This window comes from Macaca fascicularis, chromosome 1, assembly GCF_037993035.2.
Source record: "Macaca fascicularis isolate 582-1 chromosome 1, T2T-MFA8v1.1".
NCBI lineage: Eukaryota > Metazoa > Chordata > Mammalia > Primates > Cercopithecidae > Macaca > Macaca fascicularis.
Window position 1 is genome coordinate 156,576,339 of NC_088375.1, and position 16,308 is coordinate 156,592,646.

The 16,308-nt window shown below is 41.5% G+C and overlaps 1 protein-coding gene and 1 pseudogene across 9 annotated transcripts in view; one reads left to right on the forward strand and one right to left on the reverse strand.

The window, feature by feature from the left end:
- Positions 1-4,093, reverse strand: part of GIPC2 (GIPC PDZ domain containing family member 2) — a 102,643-nt gene extending 98,550 nt beyond the window's left edge. For 4 of the 9 annotated variants that reach the window (XM_045368439.3, XM_005542942.5, XM_005542943.5 and 1 more), the window contains exon 1: positions 3,788-4,093. In XM_045368439.3, coding sequence (XP_045224374.1) covers positions 3,788-4,027 — 240 coding nt within the window. In that variant the 5' untranslated portion in view covers positions 4,028-4,093. Of the gene's footprint in view, positions 1-3,280; positions 3,390-3,619 lie in introns of all 9 variants that reach the window. The other 5 variants (XM_074003208.1, XM_074003203.1, XM_074003205.1 and 2 more) reach the window with 2 other exon arrangements.
- A 48-nt stretch (positions 4,094-4,141) lies between these two features.
- Positions 4,142-7,641, forward strand: LOC102138334 (omega-amidase NIT2 pseudogene; annotated as a pseudogene).
- The last annotated feature ends 8,667 nt before the right edge of the window (positions 7,642-16,308 follow it).

The window sequence follows — 16,308 nt, forward strand, 5'->3', positions numbered from 1 at the left end:
TTATGCTAAAGACACTGGGTTTTAACTACTGAATTTGTGAGGATCCTTTTATTCAACAAATATTTTTTAAACTCCAACTATGTTTCAGGCACAGTCTAGGCCCTTGAGGGCCACATCAGTAAACAAAGACAAAAATCCTTGCCTTTATGGAGCTTCTATTGGGGCAGGGGGGCAGACCATAAACAAAATCAGTTAAATATACATAGGATAGTATGCTATGGAGAAAAATTAAGCAGAGAAGGGAATAGGGAGTGCTGTACCTAGAGGCGATCAGTGCTAGCCTCACCAAGAAGATGACATTTGAATAGACTTAAGGAAGGGCATTCTGTAGGAAGAGGTTCTGGCAGAGGCAAAAACCAAAGCAAAAGTCTTAAGGCTCCAGCATTCAAGGAGACCAGGCTGACTGGAGCAGAAGGAGCAATGACTTTGAAGAGGTAACAGAGCCCATAGCCCATCATAGTATTTTGGTTTGTTCCAAGTGAGAGGGGAAGCCATGAAAAGTTTAGAGTCGAAAATGAGATACAAATTGTATCTCAGGGACAGCAACTTTTGAGGAGTTTTGCTATAAAGGAGAAATGAGGTGGTAATACAGGGGATGGCAACAGGTGTCAAAAGAAGGTTGGTCTGTTTATGAGAAATAATAGCATGCTTGTGAAGATAAAATCTCACCTTAAAAATCACAATTCTAGGCCAGGTGCACTGGCTTATGCCTGTAATCCTAGCACTTTGGGAGGCCGAGGCGGGCAGATCACCTGAGGTCAGGAGTTCAAGACCAGACTGGCCAACATGGTGAAACCCATCTCTACTAAAAATACAAAAATTAGCCAGGCATGGTGGTGCGTAATCCCAGCTATTAGGTAGGCTGAGGCAGGAGAATCACCTGAACCCACGAGGTGGAGGGTGCAGTCAGCCAAGATTGTGCCACTGCACTCCAGCCCAGGCAACAGAACAATACTCCATCTCAAAAAACAAAAATCAGCAAAAAAAAGTTATTTACATCATTATTGAGGTAATTGCTTGCTGAGTAAATGGGCTACAAAAATGGAATCTCCTTGGTGTGCATTTCATTTTAATAAGTTACTTCTGTTTCAAAGTGAACCACTGAAATATTATGCATACTATCCTATGATGACCAATACTTTATCCTGCATATGATTAACTTTTTTTATACAGATGGAAAACTTGCATTAATGTTGGTTACATGCATAAACATGATAAAATACATATATACTGGAGTTATAAAATGTTATAAACTTTGAGGTAACACGTGAAAACACCTCGTGTACATTATCTTGGAAACTGACCTTGCAAGTCAGTACACTGAAAATGTTGAAAGTGGCTACCAAACTATTGCTGAGACTCTGGAAAACTTGGGAAACAATATATCTTCATGGGAGGGAAAAAAAAAAAAGATGGGCACAATGGCTCCATGTCTGTGCTATTCAAAAGACTGAGGTAGGAGGATCCCTTGAGAGTAGGAGTTCAAACCACCCTGAGCAACGTAGAAAAACCACATCTCTAAAAAAAAGGTTTTTAATTAGGCAGATGTGGTGGCACATGCCTGTAGTCCCAGCTACTTGGGAGGTTGAAGCAGGAGGATTGCCTGAGCCTAGGAGTTAGAAGCTGCAGTGAGCTACAATCACACCACTGTACTCCAGCCTGGGCAACAGAGTGAGACCCCATCTCATTAAAAAAAAAAAAGAAAGAAAAACAGAAAACAAAAAAAAGAATACACTGAGTTCAAATCCAGGCTCTGCCACTTGCTACGTGTAATTCTGAAAAAATTCTGAACCTCAAAGTCTGTTTCCTCTCTGTAAAGTGGAGATATTAATAATAATACTTACTTCTTAGGGATTAAGTAGATTGAATAAAATCATGTACCCTGAGCTCAGAATAATGTCATATATAATGATGAGGAGAAGTGTTAATGCAAAATACAGATACTCCTCTACTTACCAAGGTGTTATGTCCCAATAAATCCATTGTGAGTCAAAAATACCATAAGGTGAAAATGCATTTAATACCCCAATAAACCCAGAAAGTGGAAAAATCTTAAGTCCAGGAAGTTACATCCCAATAAATCCATGGCAAAGTCAAAAATCTTAAGTCTAACTATCATAAACCCAGGACCATCTGTAACTAAAACTGAAGTCCCTGGTTACAGGAAAGACATTTAAAGCTGTCAGTTAAGTATACTAACAAGCTCACTAGCTTAGGAATCAGAAGATCCAAGTTTAAATTACAGCCCAGTTTTTTTTCTTGCTAGGTATGTGACCTTGGCTAAGGGCCAATCACTTTGCACTTCAGCCCTTCATTTAACTGTTAGGTATTAATAATTTTAGTTACCATGTATTAAGCCCTGATAAACTATGCAATCTGATACGTTTACATGCAGACTCCACTCTTCACAACACTCTTCAAGACAAGTATTCTAATCTCTATTTTATAGATGGCTAAAACTGAGAGAAGTTAAACTCATTCAAGTCCACACAGCTCATAAATGGTAGAACCTGGGTCCATGTCCAAGTTATCGCGTTTAACCTGCCACCTGCCTCCCCTAGAGATCAAAGGAAAGTGTCCTGTGAAAGTGTTTTTTGAAAAAAAAAAAAAATCCTACATAAATGTAAAGTATTATTATTAGTAACCTATATCAATACAAATAATTCACAGATGGGTTTACGATTTGCCCCTTAGTACCTGGGAACTTCGAAAGAACAAAGGGTTACACTTTAAGGTCTTTCGTCTCCTCTTGGAATTTTGCCTTGACCTCGATTTCCCTTGAACAGACCTGATAAACAACTAATTAAAGAACTCCAGGTGCCGCTGTATGCCACTTAAAGACAGCTCTCTGCACTACTGCGAGTCCAGGGCAACAAAATTATGTGCTTTTCCTAGAAATGTGGACAAAATATTTTGTTGAGCTAACTTCTCACACCTACCTTTGCAGTTCACTTGGGTTAGCACAAATAAAGTGATCACATAAACGTTCGCATAAACTAGTGCTTTCGGTCATGCCTGTGTCAAACTTAGTTCCAGGCCCGCATGCAATCTAATTAAAGCAAATTTCAGTCCCGTTTTAAGGATATGATGTAAAAGAGCTGATTTTCCTCATGAAAATTTTGTTAACTAGTCCCATGGGATTAAGTATGAATCTCTAGGTTATCCACTCTTGGAATAACAGCCCAGCTTTTTAAACTTCTTGGAAATACCACCCAAGGATTTCTGGTGTTGATGTTAGAAATGACAGATTGGGGGAAAGTGGGCCTCCGTTTCGTATTACCTGGAAGGCTCTTCAATTTTTCCCCCCATTTAATCTGGGTATCACCTGGAAGGCACTTCAATTTTTTTTTTCCGTTAATCTGGGGAGATGACCTGCGTGACTCTCACGCCTGCGGAGGAAACAGGAGAGTAACGTCCAGATGAGGTGGAGGGTATTAACCTGCCCCGCCAGATCGCTAGTCTGGGAAGGTACTCACACCTTGAACGGCCGCCGGAATCCGGGACATCTGGAGCAAACACATTTACAAGCGGAAGAAAGGTTGCCTCCCCCAACCCGCTTCCCAAAGGCCAGATCTCGGAGCAAGGGGGAAGGTGACTTCCTCCGGTCGTGCCAACTTACCTTTTCCCTTCCCGGGAAGGCCCACTCACTTCCCCTCGGGACGCCCCCGGCGGACTCAACACGGCATGGATTTCGCGCTCCGGGAAGCGCCGCTCAACCCTCCTAGGCCCACCAAAGTCCGCGCGGCGCGGCGGAGAGGCGGGAGAGCGTGAGCACCTGACGCCTTACCTCCGACGGCGAAATCTCAAACGCGCCCGCGATCTGGGCGTAGAGCTCCTGGATGCTGGAGAAGCCCTCCACTCGGCCCGTGGCGCTCCCGTGCGCCAGCTGCGCGTGGAAGACCAGCCTGCGTGCGGGAGCCCGGGACGCTGAGGGGCTCCCGCCGCCCGCGCCCGTCGGCTCGCCCTTCACCAGCCCGGCGGTCTCCTTGGACTTGGCCTTCTTCTTCCCCCGTAGCCTCAGGGGCATCTTGCAGGGCCGAGGGCGCGGGCCCACCTGCACTGCCGGCCGCCGCCTCCTCCCCGCCGGCGCCTCGGACTTTGCGCCCCGGGCCCCGCGCAGGTAAAAGCAGCCTCTGGGCCAATGGCAGCCGCGCTTCCGCCTGGCTGCGTCGGGTCGGGGCCTCGACCTCCACCCCTGGACCGGAGCAGCCGCCCGCCCGTCCGCCCGCCCAGCCTCCTCCGGGATGGATCTGGAGAGAAAGAAAGTTACGCGTAGTCCCTCATCCGATCACCAGGTTTATCCCCACTCCTTGTAAAAAATGGCTCGATTTCCGTGAAGGCCTGAGGATGCCGACGCTGCGGAACAGTACGCCTTAGAAGGCAAACACGCTGGCCCTTAGGTGCTTTTCATAAATCTGTAGTAGGCACCCAGGCACGATCTGGCCATAGGCCTTCGAGTCCGTACGTCTGGGCTTTTGGGGATAGGGATTTAAGTAGAAGTCAACCTTCGTCTGCATTTTCTGCGTCTTACACTCTGCAGGGCAGAATTGGAAGAGAAAGTCACATAACCTTGAGCTTGGTGCTACGTCGAATTCATAAACACCCTCAGCCGGGTCCTCGGCCCCTCTGAGTTTTCCTTTTGCCTATTTCCTGGGCCGCTTCCTCTCCCAACATTCAGCACGCCTCCAAAGTCATTTGCCCCAGCTCTGCCCTTCTTAGTCTCTACAGAGGACCTTACCTCATATAGTACAAAGAAAATTGAAGCCATTCGGTGTGAAGTATGAGTTCCCTCAATTCCCCACCCCGCGTTTATTGCATTGTTTTCAAGTCCAGTCCCCTCCAACTACGTTTTTTACAACAAAGCAGAACAGTCTTGAATTATTAGCTACGAAATTTCCTCACTTCTTCTCTGCTCTTAGACGCACTGTGATCAGACTTTGCCCCCACACTCTACTGAAATTTCACTTACTATGCAATTTCAGTGGAGTGAAATCACTATCATATCTTAATTACCAAACACAAGTAATTATTTTAGGTCTTTATCTTACTTGATCTGCGTTGCCCATTTTATTCTTCTTAAATTTTGTCCTATTTTAGCTTACTTACCTCTCCTCTCCCCATCCTCCACCCTGCTCCTTGCTAACTGCTACTCTCCAGGAATTGTATTCACCGACAGTTTTTCCTCCACTATCTTCCCTTCTTACTTAGCTTTGCATGTTCTTCCTGTATGACCACATCAACATTCTCAGTTTCACAGAGGTTGCTGTCTACCAAATATCTCCACCTCCAGCTTATTCTACCAGAAAGGGAATGTACTGTAGGAAACTCAAATTGAGACTAAACAAAACTGACCTCATCATTTCTCCTGAATGTATCTTTTCTTTTCTTTTCTTTTCTTTCTGATAATAGGATCACCAAGCACTCCCAGACCAGACATTGTGGAGTCGTTGTATCAGGATTTTTCCTTTTCCCTCACCTCTCACATCAATTCAGTCCAGAAAATCCGTGTTTCTCAACTTAAGGTTAGCAGATGTACTGGGGGAGGAGAGTCTTAAGAATTCCTTAGGCCGGGCGCGGTGGCTCACGCCTGTAATCTCAGCACTTTGGGAGGCCGAGACGGGCGGATCACGAGGTCAGGAGATCGAGACCATCCTGGCTAACACGGTGAAACCCCGTCTCTACTAAAAAATACAAAAAACTAGCCGGGCGAGGTGGCGGGCGCCTATAGTCCCAGCTACTCGGGAGGCTGAGGCAGGAGAATGGCGTGAACCCGGGAGGCGGAGCTTGCAGTGAGCTGAGATCCGGCCACCGCACTCCAGCCTGGGTGACAGAGCGAGACTCCGTCTCAAAAAAAAAAAAAAAAAAAGAATTCCTTAGGAGCCCAGCGCGGTGGCTCATGCCTGTAATCCCAGCACTTTGGGAGGTGGAGGCTGGCGGATCACCTGAGGTCATGAGTTCGAGATTAGCCTGGCCGACATGGTGAAATCCCGTCTCTACTAAAAATACAAAAATTACCCGGGCTTGGTGGCGCACACCTGTAGTCCCAGCTACTCTGGAGGCTGAGGCAAGAGAATCGCTTGAACCCAGGAGGCGGAGGTTGCAGTGAGCCGAGATTGTGCCACTGCACTCCAGTCTGGGTGACAAAGCGAGACTCAAAAAAAAAAAAAAGCTTTAGGATAACTTTAACATTAACATTTTTATGTTTCTGTGACTTAGAAAAGTAATACAGGGACACCTGCACTGAGCCAGTGCCGCTGCTGGCGCTTCCCAGGAGAGCCAGGGCAACTTTCGACTTGGCCCTCATCCAGCTTCAAGTTTCTTCATCAAATCAGATAACAACACGCGAGCTTGTAGCCTTGTCCGGGAGACAGCAACAAAAGGAGCCAAAATAGTTTCTTTGCTGGGATGCTTTAATTCTCCATATGGCACAAAATATTTTCCTGAATATGCAGCGAAAATTCCTGGTAAATCCACACAGAAGCTTTCTGAAGTAGCAAAGGAATACAGCCTCACTAGAGGTTCCATCCTTGAAGAGGATGCTGGGAAATCATATAACACCTGTGCTCTGTTTGCACCTCATGGAACTTTACTAGTAAAGCACAGAAAGGTCCATCTGCTTGACACTGGTGTTCCTGGAAAAATGACATTTCAAGAATCCAGAATGTTGAGTCCGGGCAATAGTTTCTCCCCATTTGATACTCCAAACTGCAGAATGGGTTGGGGCATCTGTTATGACATTGGTTTGCAGAGCTTGCACAAGCACAGGCTGCCAGCTGTTGGTTTATCCAGGGGCTTTCATTTCAACCACTGGACCAGCCCACTGGGAATTGCTTCAGGCTCTTGATAATCAGGTGTATGTGGCCACAGTCTCCTGCCCCACATGACAAAGCCTCCTATGTTGCCTGGGGAGGGCTCTCAAGGAAGAAACAATCATGTATTCAGACACAGACCTTAAGAAGTTGGCTGAAATCCGTCAGCAGATCCCTATTTTTAAACAGAAGCAATCAGACCTCTGTGCTGTGGAGACAAAAAAGCTCTGAAGTTTATGTTTCCAACGTGTCACAAAACAAGAAGATATGATTCTGCAACATAATCAACTCCCTATTCTTTAATGAAGATCCTTTTTTTAAATTTCAGCCTTTTCCTTCCCAAGGAGCTCTCTATTGAGATGATAATCCTCAGCAAGCTGATATTTTCCACACCACATTAAATAGTTAAAAAGGAGCCTGGAGCGCAAGAGCTGGCTCTGAAGTTCCTTCCATATTTACGTTGCCTCAGAGCACTTTGTGAAAGTAACAGATCTTGGTATCCTGGTGATTGAGTCACCTAATACAAATATATTTGTGTCATGAACCTCTTATCCCACTTGCTGGAGTTGGAATCCATTATCTAGAAAGCTTGATCTGGTGCCATTCTTTTCCTAGCAGTACCTTGAAGTTCCATTTTTGGTCCTCAAGTAGCTATAGGACGTAAGGTGTTAGATCTTTGGTGTTTGCTAGAGGAGGTGGCAGCCCCTCCCTTCCTAACAGCCTTTGGGCTCTTCAAATTTAAGAAGAAGTTCATCATTCAACCCCAGACCCTCCTGGTCTTTGGGGAAAGACTAGGTCAACAATGACCCCCATGGGAGAATGGCAGTGGTGGCATTTGGTAAAGGCAACTTAGTATGAATCTCTGCAAAAGATTTCATAGGGTTGAGTGTCTGCAAGTCCAAAGTCCCTTTTTTTTTTTTTTTTTTTTTTTTTTGCTTTTTCCCCTAGTAAGACTTTCTAGCTCCATAGATAAAGAATCACTGTACCAAGTGATTCTTAGACTTTTTGGTCTCAGAATTCTTTTACACAGTTAAAAATTAAGGACTGAAGCCTGGCACGGTGGCTTACGCCTGTAATCCTAGCACTTTGAGAAGCGGAGGTAGGCCAGGACCTGGCCAACATAGTGAAACCCTGTCTCTACTAAAACTACAAAAATTAGCATTGCGTGGTGGCACACGCCTATAGTCCCAGCTACCCTGGAGGCTGAGGCATGAGAATCGCTTGAACACGGGAGGCAGAGGTTGCAGTGAGCCGAGATCTCACCACTGCACTCCAACCTAGGCAATGGAGCGAGACTGTCTCAAAAAAATAAAAATAAATTAAAAATTTTAAAAATAAATTAAGGACTGAAGCCCGGCACGGTGGCTCAAGCCTATAATCCCAGCACTTCGGGAGGCCGAGGTGGGAGGATAGCTTGAGTCCAGAAGTTCAAGACCAGCCTGGGCAAAGTGGTGAACTCTGTCTCTACAAAAAAAAGAAAAAAAATCAGCTATGTGTCGTGTTGCATGCCTGTGATCCCAGCTATTCAGGAGGCTGAGGTGGGAGGATCGCCTGAGCTTGGGAGGCAGAGGTTGTAGTGAGCTGAGATCATGCCACTGCATTCCAGCCTGGGTGACAGAGTGAGACACTCACACACACACAAAATGAAGTACTATGTCAGGCACAGTAGCAGGCATCCGTAGTCCTAGTTATCCGAGAGACCGAGGCCAGAGGAACCCTTGAGTCCAGAACCTTGAGTTCAACCTGAGACCCCATGTCAAAAATATATATGTATTATAGGACTGCCATGAGTCTTTATTTATGTATGTTAACAGCTAGTGGTGGGCTGTTAATTGTTTAACCAGCTATTCATGAAAAACCCCAATTTTGCTAATTTTCACTGTGTAGATACTTCACCATGGCTGAGTTCAAGCTAACTACATGACACCTCTAAACAGAGTTGGGAATATATGTACACAATCAGCTCTCAGGAGCTGGTGTAATAAAGACATTGTGTCATTTAACCATTGGAAAACAGCACTGGGTACTCAGAACAAGAGCGAAAAAGACAAATGACTCTAAATATTTTAAATTTGTAATTGACACATAATTGTATGGACTTTTCTTTTTCTGTTGATTTTTTATAGAGATAGGATTTCCCTATGTTGCCCAGACTGGTCTCAAACTCCTGGGTTCAAGCAGTCCTCCCATTTCAGCCTCCCATAGTACTGGGATTACAGATGTGAGCCACTGCACCTGGCCTGTACTGACTTTTTTTTTTAATTAGGTGTACAATTTGGTAAAGTCTGACATATATATATATGGAGAGAGAGAGCGATAAATCACTTTGATGAAGATAATGTACATATTTTACCACATCCTCCCAAAAAAAGTAATGTAATATGTTCTGGTTCATCTGAATAACTCTTTGAAAACAGGATACTACCACAGAGTTTTAGGGCTCAAATTTGCATTCATGGTTATGATTGCTATAGCACTAAATAGTATTACTTTGTCTTGGGCTAATGAGACAAGAGTAGAGAAAACCTGTAATACTAAGCAAATGATGCATTCCTATCAAGTGAAAGCCCAATGACTTCACAATGCATTGTATGAATAAAAAGCTCACAGAAATTTGACTAAAGAAAAGTAGGAAGAGAAGTGAATCATCATAAGGTACATGGCAGGTACATTATCAATATCTGGGAGCATATGACAGGACACCAGAAGGTGTGAAACTAAGAAAAACTTAGAAGAGTATCTTTCAGCCATGTCAAAATATCAAATGAAGAGGCCAGTGTATTGACAGGGTGGAAAGGTGGGATTCTGTAATCTTTTGTGTCCTTTCAATTTCTGAATTCTATTTTTTCTTTCTTAGAAAGTGAAAGTTCCCCTCAAGGGCTATGTCGAGTTCACCTTTGCTGTAAAATCTCACTTAAGGAACCAGGTGTATTGGGCATGCTCACACAGGAAACAAATGGTATATTCAAGTTAAGGTATTTGGTGATGGTTTAATAAAGAGACTGGGCAGGTGGTGGTCAGAGAGTAAGCATAATATTAGTACCCCAGGGCTGTTTTTTTTTTTTTTTTTTTTTTTTTGAGACAGTTTCACTCTTGTTGCCCAGGCTGGAGTGCAGTGGCGTAATCTCAGCTCACTGCAACCTCTGTCTCCCAGGTTCAAGCGATTCTCCTGCCTCAGCCTCCCAAGTAGCTGGGATTATAGGCATGTGCCACCACACCTGGCTTACTCTTGTATTTTAAGTAGAGACAGGGCTTCACTATGTTGGTCAGACTGGTCTTGAGCTCCTGACCTCGTGATCAACCCTCCTTGCACTCCCAAAGTGCTGGGATTACAGGCATGAGCCACCACGCCAGGCCCCCGGGATTGTTTTTATCCCCAAATCCAAAGAGATGAGGAATTAAAAAGTTCTGTAGAGAGAATTCATTTTAAGAGGAGCTATGACATTTGCTTGAAGGAAACATTGCCAAGGCAATCTAGAAGGAAAGCACTTGGGGAAATTAATACCTTGACCCAATATTACCCTGAAAGCTGGGCAGAAGTTCTGCTCTGGCATTCCTTTAGCTGCATACCACGCAAGGTAGGGAGCCCACAGGGGTAAGGGGGAATGGCCACCCAGAATTCATGCCCTCCTTTCTAGACCACGTTCTACACACCCAGGATCCCTGATTTTCCTGTGCAAGTGGCCCCCAACCTGCCTCCAGAATGTGCATAGACTTCACCAGGGTCCAGGCAGCCAGCATCCCTGTGTCTGAGAGATGGCTGAGGAGCAGGTTTTGGCCAGGGTAAAGTGGGGATTAGAGAAGAACAGAACAGAGCTGGATAGAAAAAGAATGGGGTAGGCTTCAGGCAGAGACCTGTTTCTCCCATGTCGCTATATTCCAGTGTGGAACTATTGAATTGGAGAACTCTGAATTTGGACTTATCCATTCAGATCACTATGAAGCTATATTGGCCAAAATAGAAATATAAAACATATATTATTTGACAGTTGATTACCAAGCAGTTTTAAATAGTTAAGCATACGGTATCTGGGTCTCTATTTGTACTCTTGTCCCAGGTTCCACAAATGTGCCTACCGACCTCATTCCAGTCCCACCCTCACATTATCTACCTAGACTCAACATTGAATTAAACCCAAGGCCAGAGGGAATGGAGTCTCTGCTGATATGGCCCAGGCTGCAGATGCCTCTAGGAGAGAGGAGAGGGTTGGAGGTTGGATCTAGAGATGTAAACAGAAACGGCTGGCATACCAGCCGTTCCTAATACACATCTATTGTACAAAAAACAGTTATTTACAACAAAGTTTTGTTTGTATATATGCTGACTTTTTCACATATGGTAAATTATGAAATACAGCGAGATAAGTCCTTGATGATAGAAACCATATTTCATATTCCTCTTTGGTATGCTGTCCAGATTCTCCGATAGTATTATATGTATAACAGATATCAGTAAATATAATTGGATAACATTGATTAACCTTTGTTACTACTTAAGATAAATAAATTAAAAACAATTAAAAGTGTTAGGTCTTCATTTTACATCTAGGCTTAGAATTCAACCCATGTTATCAATCTACAATATTTCCACCCAGTATTTGGTGTTCCTAACAACCTTAAAGTATCAACTATAAAATCAAGCATGAGTCATTAAAAATTCTATGATTAATGTCTGCCAAAAGCAACATTATTTATAAGACATTGTCTTGTTTATAAGCAATTGTCTTATTTATAAGAAGCTATAAATGAATCATAAGATAAATTTACTAACTTGTTTTTCCCAGCAAATGTAGCCTCTAATTACAACATGTAACATTAGGAGTTCTGAAGGAACACACACTGATCACCTCCCTCTATGCCCCACTCTCCATTATGTATGTATCCAGTAAGCAAATACTTGGGAGAAAATAAACACGGGATTTGTTAAACCATATGCAGTTTTCCCAGGGACTAAAGATAGAATGTTTTATAGTTGCATGGCAACAATGAACAACTGAAGGTGGCAAATGGGGGAGGAAATAACTCTTAGCTGAAATTCAAGTAAATTTTATTATGAGTAATTGGAAATACAGAAATGGAAAATGGAAAGAGGAAAAGGAGGTGGAGTGATAAAGGGGGAAGAATATATTTAATAATAAGAATACATAGTTGCTCCTTGAGCACCTACTGTGTGTCTGGCTTAGTCCTCAATATTTTACATGCATGATCTCATCTATGTATACTTAGAGGAAACCCTCTGGCATGGACTGCAGATTACTCCACATCTCCAAGGTTATGGTGAATAAACATTGAAGAGACAAGAACAAATGTGAGCAGTAAGCTAATTTAACACTAGTTCTACAATAACATAAATATGGAAAAACTGCATGAGATTTAAAGCACAGTCACATTCAAAGGTCACACATTTTAATCATTTAAGCACTGTATGCAAAACTAAAACATAATAATAGTAATTGGTTGACATACAAGCCTTTGATGACTCAGAGTTGAACAAATAATTTCTTTTATACAGACCCAAAATACTGGATAGAATTAAACTTTTTTTTTTTTTTTTTTATGAGACAGAGTCTCACTCTGTCACCCAGAGTGCAGTGGCGCGATCTTGGCTCACTGCAACCTCTGCCGCCCAGGTTCAACTGATTCTCCTGCCTCAGCCTCCCAAGTAGCTGGGATAACAGGCGCCTGCCACCGCGCCCGGCTAGTTTTTTTATTTTTAGTAGAGACGGGGTTTCACCATCTTGGCCAGGCTGGTCTTGAACTCCTGACCTCTTGATTCACCTGCCTAGGCCTCCCAAAGTGCTAGGAATACAGGTGTGAGCCACCGCACCCAGCCCAAGTATTTTCAATGAAAAGAGTAACTTAAAGCTATTGAAGATAATCATTAGAGTAATTTTAAGGCCAAGATATAGCAATGACAAAAAGAAATATAGTGTCTTTAAGAAAAACATTTCATATAAGAGTAGAAATTAATTATATTATAGACCAAAAACATGAAACCTGGAGTCAATCTTCCTTCCATTTGCTGGGGTAGGGGGGAGGTAAAAGACTGTCAACACCTGAAAGTCATTAGCTGGTAAGGAGATAATTTTCTCCAATTGTTCCATTTTTAACTTGAAATAAATGCAAATTATAGGTTCCCAAACACCGCCAAATATTCATTTGTTCCTCAGTTATACTGGAAAAAGTATGCTAGTAAATGTTATCCAAAAATATTTTGCCACATTTGGTAATTAATTTTAGAACACTGAACTTACCCAGTACATTTTTTTTAGATTAAGAATTTGACCTGAAAACCATCATTAAAATATAACCCTAATAGTTCAATATAACATAATTAAGGTGTTGTTGTAATTTTAGCAGAAGCAGGTCTGAAGTTTATATCTGCCAACCAAAAATGCAGAGAATGTTGATTTATATGGACTAGAGATAACATGAAAATCCAAGTAAAATTTTTTGATGGGCATTCTGCATTCTACTTTTCCTTCAAAATTCAAGTAAACAAATTGAAATGATGAGATGTGTCACTTTTCTATAGTTTCCACAACTATTATAATTGAAGGAAGCTGTTCATTATACCAATTAAGAGCATGAGTTTTAGATTGAACCGAGAGACCTGGTTCAAGTCATTGTGCTGTTTGTACAGTGGTAATTGATTACAATATTGGGCAAATCTTTTCATCTCCCTTGGTTAATTTTTCATACTTAAAGATATTTAGTTCTTATAGCTAAAATAAATATTACATAAAACATATTGTAAATATAATTGTATATCAGGTGGCATAGTACCTACCACATAATACATGTTTTAAAATATTAGTTATAATTGCACAGTAGACATTCATAATGAAAATGAATGACATACTCTAAGATCCTGTAGTATCTTCTTTTTTTTTTTTTGAGGCAGGGTCTTGCTTTATGTCATCCAGGCTGGAGTACAGTAGCACAAACATGGCTCACTGCAGCTGTGAGCTTCTGGGCTCAAGTGATCCTCCCGCCCCAGCCTCCTGAGTACCTAGGACCACAGGTATGTGCCACCATGCCTGGCCAATTTTTTATATTTAATTTTGTGTAGAGATGGGGGTCTTACTCTATTGCCCAGGCTGGATGTACTATCTTCTGAATCAAGTACATGCTCTGTTTTTTATCATAATTTTCATATGGCATGTTTCATTGTACTCTTAAGCATTGAAAGTAGGCTATCAGAACATGGAATATATTTAAGTTGTTCAAAAATAATGAATGACAATATTCTAATTCAAGCATTTTGGACTAAGAAAAGTTTATTTAAATCGTGAATATAAGTTATAAGAGAAATTTAAAAACACTTGCAATCATTTTGAAGTATAGTCAGAAATTTCAATAATTGGCATGCTAATCACATGTTTAATCTGTTCATTAAATCGAGTCCTGAAGTACATGTACTTGACAAATGAATATTTCAAGTTATCAACTAAACTATCACTCTGTGATAAACTGTATTTAATATTTAATTCAGAATAGTCTAGTTTTCTAAAATTATTTCAATTCATTATGTTTCAAAAACATTTTATATAATCTGCCTCCTTGGATGTCTTTCTTAAATAAAAATATCAGTAAATTAATTTCACAAGATGTCTACTATTTCAATTATTCAGCATAAATTAGACAAACATTTGCTAAGAAATTGTTTTCTGTAAGGACTGACCTAAATCTTGGGGAAGAAAAGTCCATTTTCAAGGAAGCTCAATCTAATGAAGAAGATTAACATCATTATTAATTATACAAGGCAGATTGTAATAAGCTCTACAAGGAGATGAGCAGAATAAGAAAATGACTGGTTCTCAAAAACATCAGACATGTCTCACATATGAGCTGGACCTTGATTTTGACAAATAGAAGATGGGAGTAGAATGGGAACCACATGAAGAGAAAAATTGTTGGGCATTCTTTCTTGCAGAGGTGAAACATAAGTAGATGGTTTATGTATGGCTTATCTTACAAACAAGCGTAGAGTTGGAGTTTCAATATGTAAAACGGAAAAGGTAAGTTGATATCAGATTACAAACAGTCATAAATACTAGGAATAAGTTTGAATTTTATTTTTAGCCATTGACAATAACCAATTATATGGTTACTGCAGAACACCAGACCAGCATTGAGTAAACCCAGTTCAAGCTCTACTACCCATTAGTTTGTGGCAAGTCGTTTACCAGCATTAGGCAACATTTTCCTCACTTGTTTAAAAAAATATATTACCAAAAGCTAAGTGTTTGACTGAATGACATGATTCTTTTATATACAAGAGTAATATAATTCTGTGATTCAATATAAAGCTATAGAATCATAACTTTTTATCATTCAGGGTCATTTAGAAGGTGAAAATAGATTCTTCCTTCTTAAATAGAAAACCTAGAATTTTTCTATCCTGTGGTTGTTAAAATATGATTTAGTTTTGCTGATACCTGGTTCTAAGTTTGTTACAAACATTTTCTTTCTAGGGATTAAATCACATTTATGTTCCCCCAAAGAAAGTTTATCCCATTCTCTGCCAAGACTTCAGATGCTTTGAAAAAATCCAGAGAGACATCAAAGTTCAAAGCAGAGTACCTGGCATTTAATAAGTGCTAAATACTCATTGAAATGAGGTTTTTTCCCTATTTCTCACTTCTATTGCTAACTTTAACACAAGCCCTTTACTTTCTTAACACAATCATTTTGATTGTCTTCCAACTAGCCTATTTCTCCTGTGCTGTATCTTTCCTACCCATCTGCCATACGTCTACCTGTGAGTGTTCTTGGTTAACTTAAATCTGATTCTGTTAGTCTCCTGTTTAAAACTACTTGTTTTCTGTAGTGCTCAAAGTGTAGTTCCCAAATCAGCACTATCAGCATCACCCAGGAACTTTTGTAAATACAAAATTTCTGATCCCACCCCAAACCCACAATCCATGTTTTACCAAGTCTCCCAGCACTCTGATGCACACTACAGTTTGGGAACTACTGGCTTATAGGATAAAATATAAATACCTAGGATAGCTTACATTCAGCACTGGTTCCCCACCTATTTCTCTACCTCTCTCCCAAATCAAATGATATACTTTAGCTATGTTACAGTCCTAAAAGTTCCTAAACATCACTGTGGCCTTTGCTCATGGAACTCCTAGAAAGCACTTTCCCAACATGGCAGCCTGAGAGTTCCCTGCTCATCTTTCAAAATTCACTCAGGTATCTGAAGTGTTGTGGCAGATATAGCTATACAGAGTTTCTGACAAATCCCAATAGGAGAATCTGGGTGCAGAGTCCTAGGATTTTGGAGTAAGCCGTGTCCTCTGCTGCCAACAGGTTTTTTCCCATTGAAAAGCAGCTCCTGACTTGCCGGTGAGTTCTGGAAGGGACTGACAACTTCATGATCGACTACCAAGTGATTATGTGACTGGAGCTACTCCTCAACCAAATCTTCAAGTTGAAACCTGCATTCCATTATTTAATATGAGTGATATATGCAAGACTGGATCTAGAT